The 22642-nt window shown below is 43.7% G+C and overlaps 1 protein-coding gene across 1 annotated transcript in view; it reads left to right on the plus strand.

The window, feature by feature from the left end:
* LOC138665233 (mitochondrial dicarboxylate carrier-like) overlaps positions 1-22642 on the plus strand; it is a 43330-nt gene that overhangs the window by 13625 nt on the left and 7063 nt on the right. The window contains exons 3-5 of the mRNA XM_069752530.1: positions 8545-8659; positions 18016-18064; positions 21552-21593. Coding sequence (XP_069608631.1) covers positions 8545-8659; positions 18016-18064; positions 21552-21593 — 206 coding nt within the window. The remainder of the gene's footprint in view (positions 1-8544; positions 8660-18015; positions 18065-21551; positions 21594-22642) is intronic.

Below are 22642 nucleotides of genomic sequence, written 5' to 3' on the forward strand. Positions count from 1 at the left end.
GATCAGAAGCTGTGTCTGCCGCGCTCATGCACATGACAATGCACCAAACACCCGGTGTTCAGGCAGATGAACCCGAACAGTAGCAGGGATTCCCTGGTGAAGTCCGTGTTCGGTGTTCATGCCCGAAAAGTAGGTGTTTGGTACAGTTGCAGAACTTTGCTGTTCGGATTCGCCCATCTCTATAAATAATTCTATTACATTTAGTACTTTGGTTGCCCACTTTGAACCCTCTGCTGCTAGTTGTTTATTGTACATTGGTGCCCCAAGCTGTACACAATATTCTATTAGCGGTGTGACTAAAGGCCCCTTCACATTTAGCGACGCTGCAGCGATACCGACAACGATTCGGATCGCTGCAGCGTCGCTGTTTGGTCGCTGGAGAGCTGTCACACAGACCGCTCTCCAGCGACCAACGATGCCGGTAACCAGGGTAAACATCGGGTAACTAAGCGCAGGGCCGCGCTTAGTAACCCGATGTTTACCCTGGTTACCATGCTAAAAGTAAAAAAAAACAAACACTAGATACTTACCTACAGCCGTCTGTCCTCCAGCGCTGCGCTCTGCTTCTCTGCTCTCCTCCTGTACTGGCTGTGAGCCGGAAAGCAGAGCGGTGACGTCACCGCTCTGCTTTCCGGCTCACAGCCAGTACAGGAGGAGTGCAGAGCACAGCGCTGGAGGACAGACGGCTGTAGGTAAGTATCTAGTGTTTGTTTTTTTTACTTTTAGCATGGTAACCAGGGTAAACATCGGGTTACTAAGCGCGGCCCTGCGCTTAGTTACCCGATGTTTACCCTGGTTACCAGTGAAGACATCGCTGGATCGGTGTCACACACGCCGATCCAGCGATGTCCACGGGAGATCCAGCAACGAAATAAAGTTCTGGACTTTATTCAGCGACCAACTATCTCCCAGCAGGGGCCTGATCGTTGGTCGCTGTCACACATAACGATTTCATTAACGATATCGTTGCTACGTCACAAATAGCAACGATATCGTTAACAATATCGTTATGTGTGAAGGTACCTTAATGCTTTGAGGTAGAAGGACGTTCTTGTCATGTGCTTCTTTTGATGCTTTCCATTATCTTATTTGCTTTGGCAGGAGCTGCCTGGCACTGGTTACATCAGCTCAGTTTACTGTCGATTAGTGAAACCTAAGTGTTTTTTCATACTAACTTTTCGCATTGATTTCCCATTTAGTATGTAACAGTAATGTACATTTTCCCTCCCAAGGGCATAACATTTTATATTTATCAATGTCAAAGTTCATTTGCCACTTCTACGCCAATCAGCAGTAGATTTTTTTTTTTTTTTACTTTGTGTTAATTATTTTACACATTGAGTAAGGTAATCTCTCCTGGGGGTTTTACTCCACTTCCCTAATTATAATTAAAATGACTACTGATCCCCCAAAGACTGTATAATGTCTGATCCCTCAGGACTGCTGCTCCATACTTGTTTATAATAAAATATATAGTGCACAGCATAAATGAGTACACCCCCTTTGAAAAGTAAGATTTTAATCAATATCTTACAGGACACAAGGACAATTTCCAATATTTTCACAATACTGAGTTTCATAGAACCCATAACATGAAAGTAAGGTTAAAAATGCAACTTTCATTACAAAATCTTCAGTTTTACTCAAATTAGTTGATGCAAAAATGAGTACACCCCACATCAAAAACTACTTCATCTAGTATTTTGTAATTTTGTATGACCTCCATGATTTTTAAGGACAGTTTTTACTCTTCGCCACGACAGCACCCTACTGGAGAGAGGGATCTGCCCCACAGCAAGAGGAAACCTACAGAAAATAAAAGGGGGCGGTCTGCCTCTCCTCCTCAGTTTAGGTTTCCTATTCCTGCGGGAACGACAGGATTTTTCTGCAGAAAGCACTTGGGCATGTATGCCGCCTGTGCAGTATCTCCGGGAACGGCAGGGGCTGCAGTCCAAAGGCAGCGTCGGGGGAGTTTCCGTTTGACGGCTCCCCCCTCGTCTGATGGAAGTTCGGGTGATGGCCGGGTCCGGGGAAGGCCGCTCGGCATCACTCTGGAACATGTGGCGAGAGCAGCGCCGGAGCAAGCCCTGGCCGACAGGAGTCAGGTGAGGTGAGGGCAGCGTACCGGAATGCGGTCCAGTTCAAAATCCCGGACCGTGCATGCGCTGACCGCCACAGATGCTTTTGCCCCGGAAGTAGACGTTGAACTTCCGGGGCATCCAGGCCAAAGTCAGCGGTGGGGGAAGCGCTGATTTGTGCGTTCGCAGAGCCGCAATAGCGACCCGGAACCACTAGGAGGCTCGGGGGGGGGGGGGGGGGAAGGAATAATGGAAAGCACTCTATAAAAGCCAAACAGGCGCTGCGTTTGGCGATGCAGCATGTCATCCCCAGGTGCTATGGATCCTCCAGCAGGAGACTCAGCAGCTCCCGTCCAAGGATCACTCCAGCAGGGGATCCACGGATACTGGTCACAGAAGCGACACAGCGGACTCCAGATCCACGACAGGACCTCGGCCTTCTGATCCGGTACTGATAGCTTCACTGGGTGAGTTTAAAACTCTGCCTATTAAGCTGACACCCTCCCCTTTTTTCTCTTTCTCCTTCTCTTGCTATGGCTTACTCATGTCAGATTAAAAAACTAAACATAAGCAATGTGCTTTATGTAGCCAACCCCTTCCAGACTCATACCCTAAAAAGCTTTGCAAAGACTGTATAACTGAGACCACGCAGGGAGCAGCGGTACGGACTTACGCGCCATTATTAGGGAGGAATTAAAGGCTATGTCCCAGGATAAACCACAAAAAAGCAAAATATCCTCATCAGATTACGATAGTGGCCAAGTGGTAGTCTCAGACTCATCATAATCATCACCATTCATCATTTGTCATTCATCATCAATCATCTCATTCATCCCATTCATCCATCACGGTCATGTTTTCGCTTGGATAGTGTGGACAGTTTAGTGAAGTCGGTAAGAGACACTATGGGGTGTGAGGAGTCGAAAGGCGCTCAAACCACGCAGGACATAATGTTTGCAGGTTTAGCCGAGAGAAAAAGGAGATCCTTTCCGATAATCCTGGCAGTCCAAGCTTTAATAAAAAGAGAATAGGAGAAGCAGGATCAGAGAAGTTTTCTACCCTCTGCGTCAAAACGAAAATACCCGTTTAGTGACGATGAGCTACTTACATGGACCAAAGTCCCTAAGGTGGACGCAGCTGTTGCCTCTACCTCCTAGGCAGTCCACATTACCCGTAGAAGATGAGGGACTACTTTCTGACCCTCTTGATCGCAAAGCGGAGTCATCCCTAAAAAAGGTCTTGGGAAGCAACTATAGGCATATTCAAACCGGCAGTAGCTAGTACATGCACTGCTAGGTCAATGCTCATTTGGATTGACCAGCTGGACCAACAAATTGAGAACAAAGTCTCAAGAGAAAAATTGCGAGCTGCTATCCCCTTAATTCGAGGGGCAGCAGCCTTTATGGCTGATGCATCTGCAGACTCTCCGCTTGGCAGCAAGGTCTGCAGGTCTCGTAAATAATGCCAGACGGGCATTATGGATGAAAAGCTGGAAAGGGGACACGCAGTCAAAATCCATGTGAGGGTGAGTTTCTCTTTGGAAAAACCCTAGATGAAATACTCAAAAAGGCAAAGGACAGGAAAAAAGCTTTTCCTGACTCTTCTATTCCCTTTTATAGGAGGGCCTTTAAGAAAAGGCCATTCGGCAAGAGAAGGCAAACAGAAAGGCCGACAAGATGGGCCGTTAAAGAGGAGAAACAGAGAGGTACCATGTTCAGAAGACCCAACCCCCCCAAAAGAAAACAAATACTGAAGATCCAATTACTCCAGTAGGGGGTATATTAAAATTTTTCTTTCCTCAGTGGGAAAACAACTAGCTCGTGGATTTTAAATACAATCAGAGATGGAATAAAATTACAATTCACTCGCTTTCCCCACGAATCATATATTATAACATCTCTCAACTCGCCTATTCAACAAGAGGCCCTTGAGGTGGAAATTCAAACCCTATTACCTAAACTGGTTTTAGTCCGGGTTTCTGAGGGTCATGAAGGTAGAGGATTCTATTCTCCCTTATTCCTGGTTTCCAAAACCAGATGGTTCATTCAGAACAATCATAAACTTAAAAAAACTAAATTCATTCATTCAAAATCATAAATTTAAAATGGAGTCTATCAGATCCACCATAAAACTCCTTTTTCCAAATTGCATGATGGGGGGGCATTGATCTAAAAGATGTTTACTACCATCTCCCTAGTCCATGACAGATACCAAAGATTCTTCAGGGTAGCGGTAACATTCAAAGGTGAAATTCGTCATTTCCAGTATGCAGCCATGCCCTTTGGCCTCTCTGCAGCACCAAGGATCTTCACCAAGGTGATTCTAGAGGTGATGGCTTATCTTCGTCAAAAAGAGACCTTTATTGTGCCCTACCTGGATGATTTTTTTGGTCATCGGAAATTCAGCTACTCAGTGTGCTGACCGCCTAGCTCACGCAGTTTCATCTTTACAGGATCTGGGCTGGATCATCAATGTCAAGAAATCCAGACTTACTCCACTTTCCCTTCAGGCGTTTTTGGGGTTCCATCTAGTCTCCACAATCCAAAAGTGTCTTCTTCCTCAGGTAAAGATATCGCTCATCAAACATAGTCACAGCTGCGATGGATAATCCGCGCATGTTCTTAAGGAAAGCAATGTCGTTACTAGGATGCCTTATTTCCTGTACCCCTGCAGTTCAATGAGCACAATACCATACCCGGACACTGCAACATCAGATTCTCCAAGAGGAAAGAGGACTACTTGGTCATCTAAATGCAAAAATAACTTTGTCCCAGGAAGTCCTGACTTCCTTAATGTGGTGGCTAGATTCTAGCCATTTGATGAATGGTGTTCCATGGGTAATAACACCATCTCACACTATAACCACCGATGCCAGTCCTCATGGATGGGGCGCCCATATGGGAAGTAAATTTTGCCAAGGGTTATAGGACACAGAAGAAACCCAGAGTTCATCTAACCTTAAAGCGTTAAATGTAGTAAAATACGCGTTGTATCATTTTCTTCCACAGCTCCAGGGAAAAGATGTCAGAATCCTTTCCGATAACACCACCACAGTGGGATACCTAAACAGACAAGGAGGTACTCTATCAGAGACTCTGAGGTCTTCTGCTGGGAAAAATCTTGGCTTTAGCCGAAAAACATCTGCTATCCCTTACTGCGCTTCACATAAGAAGTCTGCCTGCTGGTTGTTTTCCACTTTTAAGTCGACACACCTTAAGACAGGGGGAATGGTGCCTAAACCATCATGTCTTCCAAGAGCTAGTATACCTATGGGGTCATCCTCCTACAATTCTATGCATCTTCCAACACATCAGAAATCCCAATACAACCTATCTTTAGAATTCCTTCAAAAAGGGAAAGAACTAGGTTTGTCTGTAAATACGCTAAAGTCCACGTATCAGCACTGTGGGCCCTCAATGGCTATAACGTTGCAGGAAATAAATGGGTGTCCCGATTTATCTCAGCCTGCGAACGAATAAATCCCGTTAACATACCTAGAATTCCACCCTGGGATTTAAATTTAGTTCTACAGCCCTAACAGACTCTGTTTGAACCAATAGACTCGATACCACTTAAATACCTGTCACTCAAAATGGCCCTCTTGGTGGCACGGACTTCGGCCAGAAGAGTCGGTGACATCCAAGCTCTTTCCATAGATCCTCTTTTCCTGCTGACATTTCAGGATAAGTTGATTCTAAAGCCAGACCCCTCTTACCTTCCCAAGGTGGCAAAGAAATTTCATAGATCACAAGAAATACTCCTACCCACCTTTTTTAGTAATCCCTCCACTCCTGAGGAACACAGGTATCACTCTAGATGTTAGGAGAGTAGTATTAAAATACATATTGAAAGGACCAGGAGCTGGCAACAGTGTAGGGCTCTGTTCATATCCTTCCAGGGTCGCAAGAAGGTTCATGGAGTCACAAAAAGCACCTTATCCCGGTGGATCAGACTGGCTTATTCTGCGAGGAAAGAAGACCCTCCGGAAGGCAAACGGCACACTCTACCCGGGCTATGGCATCCTCCTGGGCCGAAAGAGGGGACGTTCCAATTGAAACTATATGTAAGGCAGCAACTTGGTCAGATCCTTCTACCTTCTGTAACCACTATAGGCTTGACCTATCATAAACTTCTGACCTAGACTTTGGCAGGACTGTCCTCAGCACGGTGGTCCCTCCCTAGGTGATGGTCTCTGGAAAATCTCCAGTAGGGTGCTGTCATGGCGAAGAGTTAAAAGCCAGATTACTTACCGGTAATGCTCTTTTAATGAGTCCACGACAGCACCCTCTCACATCCCTCCCTAGGTTAATATAGTGTGCACTAATAAGTAAAATGTTTAAACCAAATATAGAGCAAATAAGTTTGAACTTAAAATAATGGCATTTGCCTAATACTGGTGGTCGTCCCGGTACTCTGAAATCAAAACTGAAGAGGAGAGGCGGACTGCCCCCTTTTTATTTTCTGTAGGTTTCCTGTTCCTGTGGGGTGGATCCCTCTCTCCAGTAGGGTGCTGTTGTGGACTCATTAAAAGAGCATTACCGGTAAGTAATCCGGCTTTTTTCCATTCTTCAAGAAAGACCTCTTTGAGATCCTTGATGCTGGATGGTTGAGTTGATGCTCATTTGTCTCTTTTGAACACCCCATAGGTGTTCGGTTGGATTCATATTAGGAGATCTACTTATGCTTGGCCACTGAATCACTTTCACCCTGTTTTTCAGTAATGCAACATTGGTCTAAGATGTGTTTTGGATCATTGCCATGTTAGAAACGTGCACGTCTACAAAGGGTACGAAGTGACGATAGTATCTGTTCTTCAGTTTCGAGCAGTACCTCTGTGATTCATGATGCCATCAATGAAATGTAGCTCCCCTACACCAGCAGCACTCATACAGTCAAATATTAGGACACTGCCACCACCATGTTTTACTGTAGGCACCATGGATTTTTCTTTGTACCTACCAGTTCCAAAAACCTTTTATATTGGAATCATTACTCCAGAGTAGTCTTAATATTCTTCAGAATGGACCCTAGTAAATTGTAGGTGCACTTTTTTGTGCATGGGATTTAAGAGCAGGTTCCTTTGTGGATGACACCCATGCATGCCATTACTCTGCAGTATATGTCATATTGTGTCAATAGAAACTCACCCCGGTTTGGCTTTCCGCTTCACCTAACTGCATTGATCTTGCAAGTATATTTTCTTCAGCTCTTCTTCATCAGAAGACGTTCCTGTTTTGGTGTTAACTTCTGTGGTCGGCCTAGATGTCTCGGAGATGGTTGCAGTTACATCTTTGTTACATTTTTGAATCACTTTTGGTACTTATTTTGACTGATAAGTGCTGATCTACCTTTAACCTTCACATTTCTGGTGTATATAATTTTCTTTATCAGGTCTTTTGACATTTCTCCTCCATGTGGTGCCATGAAATTGGAATGCGATTTTCTTTGTTAAAGGGAACCGGTCATCAAGTTTGGCCAATATGGGCTATGAACACCACCTTTCAGGCCTGATATACAGCATTCTGTAATTCTGTATATCTGCCCCCAACCCGATCTGTAAGAGAAGAAAAATTTAACTTTTATTATACTTAACTGCAGGGTGGTTTGGTCTGAGGGGTGTCGAGTTCTTGATCTGGCACCTCCCATTTTTAGAAGCCCATCCTCCTTCTTGCTTTGTGTGGATGTTTTTTCCCTGTGTCATTCACACAATCTACTCTGCGTTGCGCTCCTGCGCAAGCGTACTTTTGTGTCCTGTTGAGGGCAGAGCAAAGTACTGCAGTGCTTGTGCGCCAGGGCTCTTTGACATTTCCAGGCGCCTGTGCACTGCTGGGACACTTCATTCACACAAAGCAAGAAAGAGGACAGCATCGCAAGAAGATCGACACCCCTCTGACCGGACGCCCCATAGGTGAGTATAATAAGTTATTTTTCTTCGCTTACAGGTTGGTTTGAAGGCTAATTTACATCATTATAGAATGCTGTAGATCAGCCCTGAAAGGCGATGGCCTTACCTTATATTGGCCAAACCTGGTGACAAATTTGCCTTAGGTAACACTCTTATAGTCTACTGTCAGCTGAACACCTGTTTAATGAATAATTAGCCTTACCTGTGGTTGAATTCTAGGTTAATGAAAATTTTGTAGTCTATACTTAATCTTTGCTCCTAAGACTTTCATTAGGGTGTACTCATTTTTCCAAAATGGTCTTGAATTAATTTATTAGGAAAATTACTTTTTTGGGTGTGCTAAATAACAAATCTTATTTGCAATAAATGACCAACATTTGTGGGAGTATTTTGCTGTATGGTATCCCATAGAAAATGATTCTGAAAGAAAACGGTTGGGGTGTACTAATTTATGCTTTATTATATACATATATCTTAATAGTGTATTCCGCTACAGTATACATGCTCGGGACAGCTGTATACACCCTACTAATTTTTACTTACACTTCTCTTCCCCTACAGATCACTTACTCCCTTACCCGTTTTGCCATCTATGAGACAGTGAGAGACCGCCTGGCACAGGATAACAAGGGCCCACTTCCATTCTACCAGAAGGTGCTGCTGGGGGCATTTGGGGGTAAGTCCATTCACCGTTGTGTATGGCATAAATCTGTGATAAGGTCTTTAATCAAAGCTTGGGTAGTGTTGATGGCTCTGTTGCCATACTATTACTTAAAAGAAGCACAAGAACTGAAAATTGTGGAGTTACCCTTACATTTAAAGGGAACCTGTCGCCCCGTTTTTTCAGATTGAGATAAAAATACTGTTAAATAGGGCCTGCGCTGTGCGTTACAATAGTGTATGGTAGTGTACCCTGATTCCCCACCTATGCTGCGAAATACATTACCAAAGTCGCCGTTTTCGCCTGTCAATCAGGCTGGTCAGGTCAGGTGGGCGTGGTGACATCCATCGCTGTTTCTTCCCCAGCTTTCCGTTGGTGGCGTAGTGGTGTTCGCATGTCCAAGTGCCGAATCCACTGCACGCAGGTGAAGAAAAAGCGCGCAATCTGTGCTATTACCCTTGTCATCGGTGGGGACGGCCATCTGCCTGAGGCCGCGCGTGCGCAGATGGAGTGCTCTGCTGCACGGGGCTTCAGGAAAATGGCCGCGGGATGCCGCGCGTGCGCAGATGAAGATCGCGGTGGCCATTTTCCCGAAGCAGAGTTTGCATCTCGGCGGCATCCCGTGGCCATTTTCCTGAAGCCCCGTGCAGCAGAGCACTCCATCTGCACACGTGCGGCCTCAGGAAGATGGCCGCCCCCACCGATGACAAGGGTAATAGCACAGATTGCGCGCTTTTTCTTCACCTGCGTGCAGTGGATTCGGCACTTGGACATGCGCACACCACTACGCCACCAACGGAAAGCTGGGGAAGAAACAGCGATGGATGTCACCACGCCCACCTGACCTGACCAGCCTGATTGACAGGCGAAAACGGCGACTTTGGTAATGTATTTCGCAGCATAGGTGGGGAATCAGGGTACACTACATACACTATTGTAACGCACAGCGCAGGCCCTATTTAACAGTATTTTTATCTCAATCTGAAAAAACGGGGTGACGGGTTCCCTTTAAAGGGGAAATGCTCTATGCCTTGTTTAATGGAATAAATACTACTGTTTCATTGCCGGCAGGGGTTAATGTAGACATCTATTTATTTTTTTCTATTGGAGTCCTAGGATTCTAATTATCATTAGAATACATTTTAGAATCTATACGCATACACAGTACATATAGAAGGGATTATAATTCTAAATGCTGATACTAATCTATTACCATGGCGACCATATAATGATCCCGATTCTGTAGTAAATGATCTTATAATTATCCAGGAAGCAGAGTGCAGCAGGAAATACTTTATTGCTGACAATCAGATCTTCTCACCCATCAACATTAATATTGCTACACCAAGAAGGAAAAGTTGTGCAATTGTGGAAATCACAGGATGTATAGACATGTTAATGAGATGCAAATTTTGAAAAAATGGAAAACTTTTCAACACTTCCTGGTTTATTTAGTATCAAGTATGAGCTTCACAGCTGCACAGAGGAACGAGACAGGGGTACCCGCTCTCCGCTCTTTTGTTTCCTCTGGCCGTGGAACCGTTGGCCGCCAAAATGCGACAGTCCACCAAGGTTTTAGGGTTCAAATATGGGTCGATAGAAGAAAAGATAGCGCTTTGATGTTCGTCCTTCGTTTTCGAAGATGACCATGACTTCAGGGTTAGAAGAGAATTAATAGTTATGGGTCCGGAGGTGGCTGATGAGTCCAATCCGGGCCCTGAAGGTTCGCCCACATACTTGACATACGAAAGCAGATGTTGTCAGTACACCAGGTTCTGCTTGTGCCTTGCGTACAGCACGCTTTCTTTTTGCGTCGACGATATACTACTATTTCTGGGGGACCCGCATGACTCATTGAGCAATGCTATGTGGCTCATTGAGGGATTTGGCTCTCTTATCAGGACTAAAAATAAACTGGAATAAATCAATTTTATTCATGGTGGATGATGTGGGGGGTGAGCTGAGTGATTCTACGGAAAGGGGGTAGACTTAAGATAGCAGATCAATTCAAATATCTTGGGATATCAATCTCTTTGCCGATTACAAATTACTTGCATAAGAATCTGACACTGGTACTGGAAACTCTTAAGGCTAAGGTAGGGGCTTGGTGTAAGCTGCATTTGTCTGTTGTGGGTCGAGTTACCCTTATCAAAATGATTCTGATGCCTAAAATATTGTCTGTTCTTCATAACTCACCTATCTGGATACCACGTGGGAAATTCAAACTGATTAACTCATTATTTAGAAGTCTGGTGTGGGGGAGACAGCACCCACGAATTAGGTTGGAGACGCTTCAGCGGCCTAAAGAGGCGGGGGGGTCTAGCCTTACCTAATCCTGAGATATATTTCCTTGCGGCCCAATGTCAACATTTAAAGGGCTGGGAGCAGGCGACGTCCACCAACGGGGTACAACTCTTAATAGAAAAGATTGCCAAAAGAAGTCCGGCGGTACAGTGTTTAGAGGATGGCTCCCTTGGGATGCTTGGGAAAATATACCCAACATTGCTTTTGATATATAAAATATGGGGAAGAGTCAAACATATTCGTGGGGTCACTTGTCTTACCAGGTGTTCTCCACTATGGTTTAATAATAATTTACCAGAATTTTTGGCAATGGGATGTATATCAGGATGGCAGGCTAAAGGGATTCGATATGTTTATCAGATTTTAGAGCGACGGGAGTTGAAGTCCTTTTCCCAGCTGCAGTCTGAGTATGGCCTCGAGACATCCGGGGGTTATCAATATGCCCACGTTCGACATGCCTTTTTGGCTCAGAATAGGGGGGGATTGTCTCAAAATCCAAAGTGACTTAGTATTGGAATATATCTGCGGTGCGGGAACATCGAAGGGTGTGATCTCTTCCTTTAAGGACTTGCTCCATACTTACTTATTGGGATATCCGTTTGGAGCGAGGGCTAAATGGGAAAGAGTTGGGTCGCTTGGAGGATGAAACATGGGAATCTGTTTTAGAATGGGTACCGAAGCTTTCAATGAATGAGCCGTATAGACTTTCTCAGCTTTACGTTATACACAGAGTATATAGGTCTCTGGATGTTCTATATAGAGCTGGGTTGAGACCCGATTCGGAATGCCCTAGGTGTAGGAATGATAATGCTGGAATGTTCCACATGCTCTGGTCGTGTCCAAGGCTGACTGTTTTTTGGTTAGTGGTTCTCAGCCGGATAGAAGGGGCATATAGATGTGTAATTCCAAGGGAACCAGTGGTGTGCGTGCTGGGATATGTGGATGAGATAATTGTAGATAACACATTGAAAATAGCAATCGCCAGACTGTTATACATGGCTCGGAAGGTCATAGCAAGAAACTGGATGAAAGAGGAGCCTCCCTCGAGGGGAGAATACATCGAGTATGCGGGGAAGGTCATAGCCTTAGAAAAGGGAATATATCAGAAAAGAGGGAAAATGGTTCTGTATGACAAATTGTGGACGCCTTGGTTGGAACTGGGTTAGGAGGAGATTAAGGGAAAATAGGCCTGAGAAGGTTTCGCCTATAAAATAATAGTATATAAATTCATAATGAAGGACATTATATTATACAAAGTATATAATGCTATAAGACATGTTAAAAGAAGGACGTGTGCTGTCTAAGTGGGAATGGGGGAGGGATGGGTAAAGGGGGGTTAATGCTGGGGGGGGGGGGATTGAAAAACGCATGTGTTATTGTTAGATTTTTATTGATTTATAAAATGCAATAAACATTTATTTGATTAAAAAAAGTATATGAGTTTCACGTGCAGAAATCCCCGCACTTACACACCATGGCTGCTATTAGTGAGGTTATTACCGTAATTGTTGTCTGAGGAATGTTCTGCGCTGAATGCACTTGGACAAATCATCAAGATCCGCTGCTGGCAGCTTTCTCTGCAATTGCCGACCTATGACATCCAAGGATGAGAGACAAGTCCGGAGACGCTGCAGATCATGATAGCACATTTAGGCCATGCAGGCTACTCGCAGAAGCACGAGCAACATACAGCACACGGCATTGTCATGCTGAAAACCGTCTTCTGGGACACCTTGTCAGTGTCTCCAGATTTGTCGCTCTTCACGTACATCTGAAACATCATTGGTCGGCAGTTGCAAAGGGAGCTGCCAGCAGTGGATCTTGATGCTTTCTGTGCCCAAGTGCATTCAGCCTGGCAGGACCTTCCTCAAACAGCAGGTAGCAGATGAGGCTGGAAGTGCGGGGATTTCTGCAGCTAGCGCTCATAGTCCATATTGAACAAATCAAGATATTTTAATAATGTTTCTATTTTTTTCATAATTTCCATATCCTTATCATGTCTGTCCATCCTGTGATTTCCATACCTCCACGACTTTGCCATCCTGGTGTTGCGATTTCCATGTTGAGGAGCATATATAGCCAAGGACTGTTAAATAGGCATGGGCAATAGTTAAAGTACATGGGGGTCTATAACATAACTTGGAGTGGATTCTGTGATGGCAGCAGCAGCCTGTGAGTCCCGGGGAAGGGGGTATATTACCACAAGCATAGGTAACAAAAGGTGGGTAACCCAGGTAGTAACCCCAGATGAAAAGTGGTATACAAATGAAAAATCAAATACTGTAGTCAATGTACAAAAGTGCTGTGTGACCATGTACAAACATGCACAAAATGAAAAACAATATAGTAATAATACAAGTGTATATAGCAAAACAATAATATAATATAATTACCAATGGAGTACTCCTGGGGACCCACCACACCCGACGCGCGTTTCGCACTGAAATGCTTTTAGCTATAGGAACCAGGTCCCATAATCTGCAGTAATGAGCCAATATTCGGTAGTATGGTTATCGTGGGGTAAGACTTTCCTCATTCTAAGGCTGCCGTCACACTAGCAGTATTTGGTCAGTATTTTACATCAGTATTTGTAAGCCAAAACCAGGAGTGGGTGATAAATACAGAAGTGGTGCATATGTTTCTATTATACTTTTCCTCTAATTGTTCCACTCCTGGTTTTGGCTTACAAATACTGATGTAAAATACTGACCAAATACTGCTAGTGTGACGGCAGCCTAATGCATCTATTTCTGAGATTATAAGACTCTGTAAGTTGCACTTTCAGCAAAATGGATGGGATTTCTAGAAATCTCATGCCTACTGCGATTTTCTACACTGTGTAATATGACCCTCAATGCACGTTTGAGATCTACAACCTATCAATTTCTCTTGCGGGTACTCTGAGTTTAGATTAGATTTGGAAAATCTGCAGGTACAAAAGGCACATGCATTTTAGTGTGCTTCCGCTGTGGAAACGCACTAAAAACAGTTGTGTGTGTGTGTAGTATGTGTGCCAATAGAGTTTTGTCAAAGCTAAATACCAGGAAGTGTCAAAAGCAGTGCAGCTTTATTTAAAACATGACATAACAAAAAATGATGAAAAACCGCAGCGTTAAAAAACATGATAATGGCCCAAGTGAAAACCGCAAGTGACCTAATTTACCGAATAGGTGCGGGAAAACTGCAACGTCAAATTTTCATGGTGGGAACGCAGCCTTGCACGAGCTCCTTTCAATAAGGCTACATTCACACATCCGGTTTTCTCATCCGAGATCTGTCCATTTGTAAGATTGGACCGTTTTTTGTTATGGATCCGTATATGCCTCATCTGCTGCAGTCGGAGCTTGTCTTATTCTTAACCATTTTGCAGCTCAGACTTGGTCATTCAAGTTCATGGGGGTCCTTTAAAATGGGCTGGGGGTCCCTTTTGTCTATTATTTTATACCATCAGCTTTTAAAAATGGTTTACGAGAAAATGGATGCAAAATGGATGACACTTAGGGGAAAAAAACAGGTCTTTTTGCTGTTGTAGAAGGTAAATTCCAACATAGATGTGTGAAACATGGACGTATTCGTAGCGATGATAGTTGGCGCCTACCTAGAATCCTCCATTGAGTTTTACGTGCAGGTGGCAAGAATATACACATGGGAGTGTACTGATGACAAATTATGATCTTTCTTAGCATATAAGATGCCATTAACAACAAAAAAGACGTGATCCCTGACGATGATTGCTTACAATCGGCCTAAATGATCTCCTCCATGGAAAAGAGGCCCTAGTGACCAGCATTGTTTAAGGTTCTCGTCAATGGTTGAGCTTCTCGGGGCGGTTGTCGGTGGATTAGCTTTCTGTTTCTTAAGGAATGTTTCCCAGATCTGCAAGCGCTGACTTGTAGGAATATCACTCGCCTCATGAGCAGAAGACTCGGCGTATATGTGTATGGCTGATAATTACGTGCGCGTGTTGGGTGCATTTGTGATTCTTCTGAGTTGTATTCCGGCCACATCTCTTCTACACCAGACTCCATCCGTGAGCCACTTAATGGGAACAGTAGCCTCTTTGATCATACACATCCTCATCATTATAAGGTTCTGATGATACAGGTTACCACACTCCTTCTAGGACCATGTAATGGCCACACATTATGGATGCCGTCTTAAAATGGTTGTCCAATTGTTAACTGAAACACCCCCTTGCAAAATAAAAACAGCATATACTCTCCCTTTGGAAAAACGTCAGTGCTGTGTCTGCTGGTGCATGCATGACATTGTCACGTGAGCGCTGCAGCCCATCGGCAGATACTGGTGGGCTGCAGCACTTTCCTTGGACAAAACCATTTCAAACGAGGGAAGTGTGATCCCTGAAGCCCATTAGTGACTGCTGGTTATATCATGTGCGCATTAGAGCCTATATCACATGTCACCTGCAGACATGGCACGGATATTGCTGGAACCGAACCAGACACATATAGTTTTTATTTTTCATGGGCTTCTGCTTTATTTAAAGTGGTATTCCCATCTCCAGGATCCTATCTCAATATGTAGTAGGTATAATAATATTAGCAAATACCTCCAATTAGAAATGTAGTATAGCTTTTCTGATTCGCCGTGTCTCTTTCCTCACGTAGCCGGCAGTCTCGAAGACCGTTAATTGTCCATGAGTTGCCATAGCAAACACTAGGACCACACAATCAAGATCTCGGGGTGCCAATGGGGTTAAAGAGGGAGCCCCCACACCCTGTTAACCATCTAGATTCTGTAGTCACTATTAAGGGGTTAAACGGCCATGGTATTTGCCAAAACTGATCATGGCTGATGCAGCAAGTTGTCAGCTATAGTGTACAGCCCACAGCTGCCGGACTGTCACCTGTTGGGGGGTGCTAGTCTGTTATATTGCAGGTCCGTTTTAGGTCGGATTGGTGGTCACTAAGGTGTTAAAGGGGCTCACGATTTTATTTAGTCCATTTGTCTGCTGTATTTTAGTATTATTCACCTAAATTGGGAGGGACCCTCGCCTTCTTAGATTCTGCTGCTTTTTATAGTGAGTCACCATCATTTTCTGTTGTGAGACATGTCCTGATGAATGGCGGATGTCAGTGTGCGGATTATGAGGTGAATAACTATAATAACGAGCCACCCTGCCCACGCACACTGTTCCCAACTACATCACAGCCATCTTTGTCATTGTGCTCTTTCACACTTTTATCTTTCATTGTTCTCCAATTGTTACCGTGATTAGAAGGAAGATCGGCATTACCTGGAGAATAATGGTGGCAGTGTAACATAAATACTGGCACCCTGTGGAAATAAGTTTTAATGTAACATTGATTTTTTTTTTTTTAATGGTTTTCCTCTACATAATTGCTTGGGCAGCTTATTAAATGATAGTAATGGATTTCAGAATAAAGTGTATTTGGCGTTTTTTTTAATTTATCATGAGCTAGTATGGTGTGCAGGTCATACTCCTAATATTCTGGGCTTTCTCCTGTACTCACTTTAGTCTCTGGAAATAGGTCGGAGGATTTCCTATGTGCAGAGGTCATTATTATTATTATTATTTATTATTATTATTATACATTTTTATAGCGCCATTTATTCCATGGCGCTTTACATGTGAATACGGGGCAAATATAGACAAATACATTAAACATGAGCAGATAACAAGGCACACGAGTACATAAGGAGGGAGGAGGTCATATTTTTTTATTTTAATGATGCACTTCGATCCCAAGCCTAGGCGAGGATGAGCGTTGTCCATAGTTTGTAATGTTCTGACCTGTACATGGACGATATAAAATCATTGTCAATCGGAGTCACTTGATATGGTTGACATTTTAAAGGGGTTGTTTCATAAACATAATTGATAAATGTATGATTACTGGGGCAGTGACCACTGGGATACCGGGGGGCCCAAAGTTACCTTGAATGTGTGACCATCACAGTGAATGGGGCTAGTGCTCCATTACATTGGGGACTTTGGGAATCCCGTTCTCCTGAAATAAGTGTTACATTTTAAAGGGGTTGCATGAGATTAGAAAAAATGGCTTCTTATTTCCAGAAATGCCCCCACACTTATCTATTGGTTGTGTTCGAAAAATACCATGGCCAAAAGTGGCACAGTCTCTGGAAATATTTTTCTAAATGTATAGAATCCCTATAAAATGGCTGCCGTAGTTGAGCTACTTGCTGGGCGGAAGAAAGGACCAAGATCATGGGTCCAACAGTTATGGGTCAGAATGGTAGGGCTATCGACACAATGCCAGCTGGTGACAGATGTGTAGGACAGTGGTGGGGAATGTTACCAGCTGGGAACCGGAGCCCTTCCACAGCTAAAAAGAATGATCCTAGTAACTGGTATGTTTGTGTTTTACCTGTTAGGCTGTGTTCACATGTTGCGTTTTTGCTGCTTATTTTTACGCGGGCAATAAAGAAGCTGCTTACAAAAAGCAGGTTTTGCTGTGTTTTTGTTCTCTTGTGCATGCTGATAAAGTTCAGTACCCTCCACCCCCCAAAAAAAGCATGACTTTCTTAAGGTTGTTTGCATCAAAAACGCAGCAAAAGCTGATACCTGCTTTTCTGCATTTAACCATTTGTTTTCGATGGGTGAAAAACTCTGCAAATACACTGAAAGAAGTGACACGCTCATGTTTGCAAAATTGCAGCAGTTTTCCAAATTGGTTTTATTTTCCTGACTAATGTGTGTGCGTGGGATTTCTGAAATCTCATAGGCTTTGCTGGTACTGTAAAACCCAGCTTAAAATTTGTGGCGAAAAAACATTGCAAAAACTCAACGTGTGAACATAACCTTATGGAATCAGTATTAACTCATTGTAATTTTTTTATGACGTTGTCCATGTCATAAGTTTTGAAGAACATCACTAAATCTGTTCATTAGATTTTAAAAATGAGCCCAATGGTATTACTATATGGGCACAAAATCAGGCCTTGAGTCAGCCCATCTGCTATTTTAGTGCACAGCAGTATATGCAGTTTTTGGGGTTAGGTCGTGGTGGTGGGAAGAGATCTTGCTTCCTTTTCATATTTTGTTTCCCCCTGTTATGTTTTAGGTTTTACTGGGGGATTTGTAGGGACCCCAGGAGATATGGTGAATGTCAGGTGAGAGCTCTCCGCATTATTACTCAGCGTTGTCCTAGGGTCACACGTGTGTGTACATACAATTGCATTGAAAATTATGCAACCTCCATTTGCAAATTACGGTAGGTTTATTACCAAAATTCACTAATTTTATTCTGCTTCCAATAAACCAATCCAAAGAGAACAATGTAAAGAGCTCAAGAAGACGAATTATAACAAGTGGTTTCTCCAGATTCATCGTCAAATGCCAATTTTACTGACTAATTCCATCTCAGAATTATTCATCTTCTTCATGACCAGTGTTGTTGTTAGGGCTTAGAAGAGCATCTTTGGCCGTTATGACCTGCTGCAAACATGATGCGTAGCCAGATACCAGATTCTGGCAGCGATCTTGAGGAATCTTAGCCCATTTCTCATGGATAATGGCCGCCAGTTCACAAAATTCTTGGGTTGTCAAGAGCGTGTTCTAAAAAAGTTACGATAAGAGATCATTGTCTTGTACGCACAATGTGGAGGATCAGGTCAGGTTAGGACATAATCATTGGTTCTGTGTAGGCCACACACAGACATTTACATGGATGTGTGAATGCACCCTTAGGCACATGCTGAAAGATCTCCATGCTGGAACTTCACGGCATTCACTTCTACACACCATAGCTCACAAAGAGTTATTCCAATATGCTCCAAACAGTATAACAAGCCACTGTTTTGTGGCGCAATGAAACAAAACGGGAACTTTTAAGGCTTATAGATGAGCGATGAGATTAAAAAGAAAACACACTGGCAGTACCACATCACCCAATTCAAATAAAGATGGGATCAAACAAAAACTCTGGATTGTGATCTCCATATCTTGCGGTGCTCCGCTTGATATACGCGTGTATTAAATCATGGGTTCCAGAGAAAAACAAGAGAAGCGACACTCTACCGGCAATTTCAATAAAGGACACTTTATTTCAGTCACAGGGTTGCACATAGAAACCTCAGTGAAATGAGCAACAGCTGTTTCGCGTCAGTACATGCTTCTTCAGGCTCACATGGATGAGCGGTATGTATGAAGGAGGAAGATGGAACCGTTTTCTGAAAAGAACAACCTGTGTAGAGTGAAGCATGGTGATGCCTATAGTCAAGTATGGCTGTGGCTTGGTGATGTTTAGGTTTGCTTGGCTTCCTTTGGCATTGGAAATCTGCCCCATGTGCAAAACAAGAGGGCTTCACTCAAGTATCAGGAAATCCTAGGACAAAAGGCATGACTTCTGTGATGAAGCTGAAGCTTTGACATCATTGCACCTTCCAACAGGACATTAGTCCTAAGCATAACTGAAAGGTCCACCAGGACTTGGTTTCAGAATAAGTTCCAGAAGATTCTGGAGTGGTCAGTTGTATGGCTTAACCTCTCTTGAAAATCTTTGATGGGAATTGAAGAAGGCGGTTGCAGCACGGAAACCCAACAATTAGTGATCTGGATATAAGTTGTATTGAGCTGTTTAAATTGTACTTGTTTGATTGGTTTATTGCAAATTGATCCTTTGTGGCACCCAGACCAGGACAGTCTTCAATGCCGCTGGCATCATCAACTAGGCATTCTAGGCTCCTCTGACATTTTCTAGGCCCGTGGTGTCATAACATGATGTGCACTTCAACATCATGACATTGCCTTGCTTTGTAAAAGCCTTAGGTGCCCAGGATGCCTAGTGGAGGATACCGGCAGCAGTAAAGACTGTCCTGGTCCGGCCGACTACAGAGGACCTTGTCGAATGCCAGACCATGGTAGCATGAATCTTTTTGCTAATCCGTCTGACATTATTTTGAGTTGGGTAATTAATACTGATTGTGGTATTTGGAATTGGGAAGTATTTTTGTTAGTATTAGAGTGACAATATGTTAAACTACAGTCATGGACAAAAATTTTGAGAATGAGACAAATATTAATTTTTCCAAAGTCTACTGCTTCATTTTTTCTAATGGCAATTTGCATATACTCCTGAATGTCAGAGTGATCAGCTTAATAGCAATTACTGTACTTGCAAAGTCAATATTTGCCCAGAAAATGAACTTTAACCCCCAAAACCCATTTCAACATCATTGCAGTCCTGCCTTAAAAGGAGCAGCTAACATCGTTTTAGTGATTGATCCATTAACACAGGTGTGGGTGTTGATGAGGACAGGGCTGGCGATCAATCAGTCATGATTAAGTAAGAATGACATCACTGGACACTTTAAAAGGAGGCTGGTGCTTGGTATTATTGTTTCTCTTCAGTTAACCATGGTTATCTCTAAAGAAACACGTGCAGCCATCATTGCACTGCACAAAAATGGCCTAACAGGGAAGAGTATCGCAGCTACAAAGATTGCACCTCAGTCAACAATCTATCGCATCATCAAGAACTTCAAGGAGAGAGCTTCCATTGTTGTCAAAAAGGCTCCAGGGCGCCCAAGAAAGACCAGCAAGCGCCAGGACCGTATGTTAAAACTGTTTCAGCTGCGGGATCGGACTACCAGCAGTGCCAAGCTTGCTCAGGAATGGCAGCAGGCTGGTGTGAGTGCTTCTGCACGCACTGTGAGGCAGAGACTCTATCAGCAAGGCCTGGAGGGCAGCAAAGAAGCCACTTCTCTCCAGAAAAAACATCAGGGACCGACTGATATTCTGCATAAGGTACAGGGAGTGGACTGCTGAGGACTGAGGCAAAGTCATTTTCTCTGATGAATCCCCTTTTCGATTGTTTGGGACATCTGGAAAACAGCTTATTCGGAGAAGAAGAGGTGAGTGCTACCACCAGTCTTGTCTCATGCCAACTGTAAAGCATCCTGAAACCATTCATGTGTGGGGTTGCTTCTCAGCCAAGGGAATCGGCTCACTCACAGTCTTGCCTAAAAACACAGCCATGAATAAAGAATGGTACCAGAATGTCCTCCAAGAGCAACTTCTCCCAACCGCCCAAGAGCAGTTTGGCGCCCAACAATGCCTTTTCCAGCATGATGGAGCACCTTGCCATAAAGCAAAGGTGATAACTAAATGGCTCATGGAACAAAACATAGAGATTTTGGGTCCATGGCCTGGAAACTCCCCAGATCTTACTCCCATTGAGAACTTGTGGTTAATCATCAAGAGACGGGTGGACAAACAAAAACCAACAAATTCTGGCAAAATGCAAGCATTGATTATGCAAGAATGGACTGCTATCAGTCAGGATTTGGTCCAGAAGTTGATTGAGAGCATGCCAGGGAGAATTGCAGAGGTCTTGAAGAAGAAGGGTCAACACTGCAAATATTGACTTGCTGCATTAACTCATTCTAACTGTCAATATAACCTATTGGTACTTATAATATGATTGCAATTATATTTCTGTATGTGATGTAAACATCAGACAAACACTAATAAAAACCAGAGGGCAGCAGATCATGTGAAAATATAATTTTGGTGTCATTCTCAAAACTTTTGGCCATGACTGTATATGGAATTTTCAGTCTGAACAATTCTTTATATTGTTTTTTTTTTCTCCTTCAGGATGCAGAATGATGTGAATCTGCCCGCACATCTGAGACGCAAGTAATATGCAATTCCAGAATTGTATGAGTGGACACGGAGATCATGGCTGCCTTGTTCAGCCTACCTACTGACATCTGCTATTCCATTGATTGTAATGCAGCAATGGGTGTGAATTTGTTAGAGATGATCACTGAATTGATTTGCTCATCTACACCATCTTCACATCCTAAGTTTGCATTCACTTTCGTGTAAAGGATGAGAACATGATGCCTTTTGTGTCACACATGAAACTTATTTATGAGCACTATCCTCAAAAAAAGGACTGCGCACAACACACACATGAAACATGTGAATGGGGTCTAGAGGACAGCGGATGCTTTGGAGATTGTGGTGTTCAAAACTGACTCCTTTAAATCAATGGGACTCTTTTTCGTGTTCGTTTTCATCAGTTTTTAAGTGTCTTTTGTCCAATTAAATGGACCGGTGTGAGGTCTTGGACCTCCTCCCAGGGCCGGCTCCAGGTTTTTGAGGGCCCCGGGCGAAAGAGTCTCAGTGGGCCCCCCCTTTAACACATACCCCGATTCATGATCGCATATAAACACAGCCATGTAGTATATAACACTGCCCACGTAGTATATAGCAGCCCATGTAGTATATAGCAGCCCACGTAGCATATAGCAGCCCATGTAGTATATAGCACAGCCCACGTAGTATATAGCAGCGCAGCCCACGTAGTATATAGCAGCCCACGTAGTATATAGCAGCGCAGCCCACGTAGTATATAGCAGCCCACGTAGTATATAGCAGCGCAGCCCACGTAGTATATAGCAGCGCTACTCACTCAGGCACTGGTAGGACTAGGAGCTCCTCCTGAATCTGCCTCATAACTTCAGCAGCATGGCAGCCAGCCAGGGGCGGAGATCAGAGCAGAGAACGTGCTCTCTCCGCCCACAAACAATGTCACACTGGCTGCCTTCTCTTAACCCCTATGTGTGCCTGCCTGGCTGCACTGACTGAGTGAGAAGATGCTTGTGTCAGAGCTGGCACATAGGGGTTAAGAGAACGCAGCCAGCAGTGACTTTGTGGGCGGAGAGAGCATGTTATCTCCT

This window comes from Ranitomeya imitator, chromosome 2 (assembly GCF_032444005.1).
Source record: "Ranitomeya imitator isolate aRanImi1 chromosome 2, aRanImi1.pri, whole genome shotgun sequence".
Classification (NCBI taxonomy): Eukaryota; Metazoa; Chordata; class Amphibia; order Anura; family Dendrobatidae; genus Ranitomeya; species Ranitomeya imitator.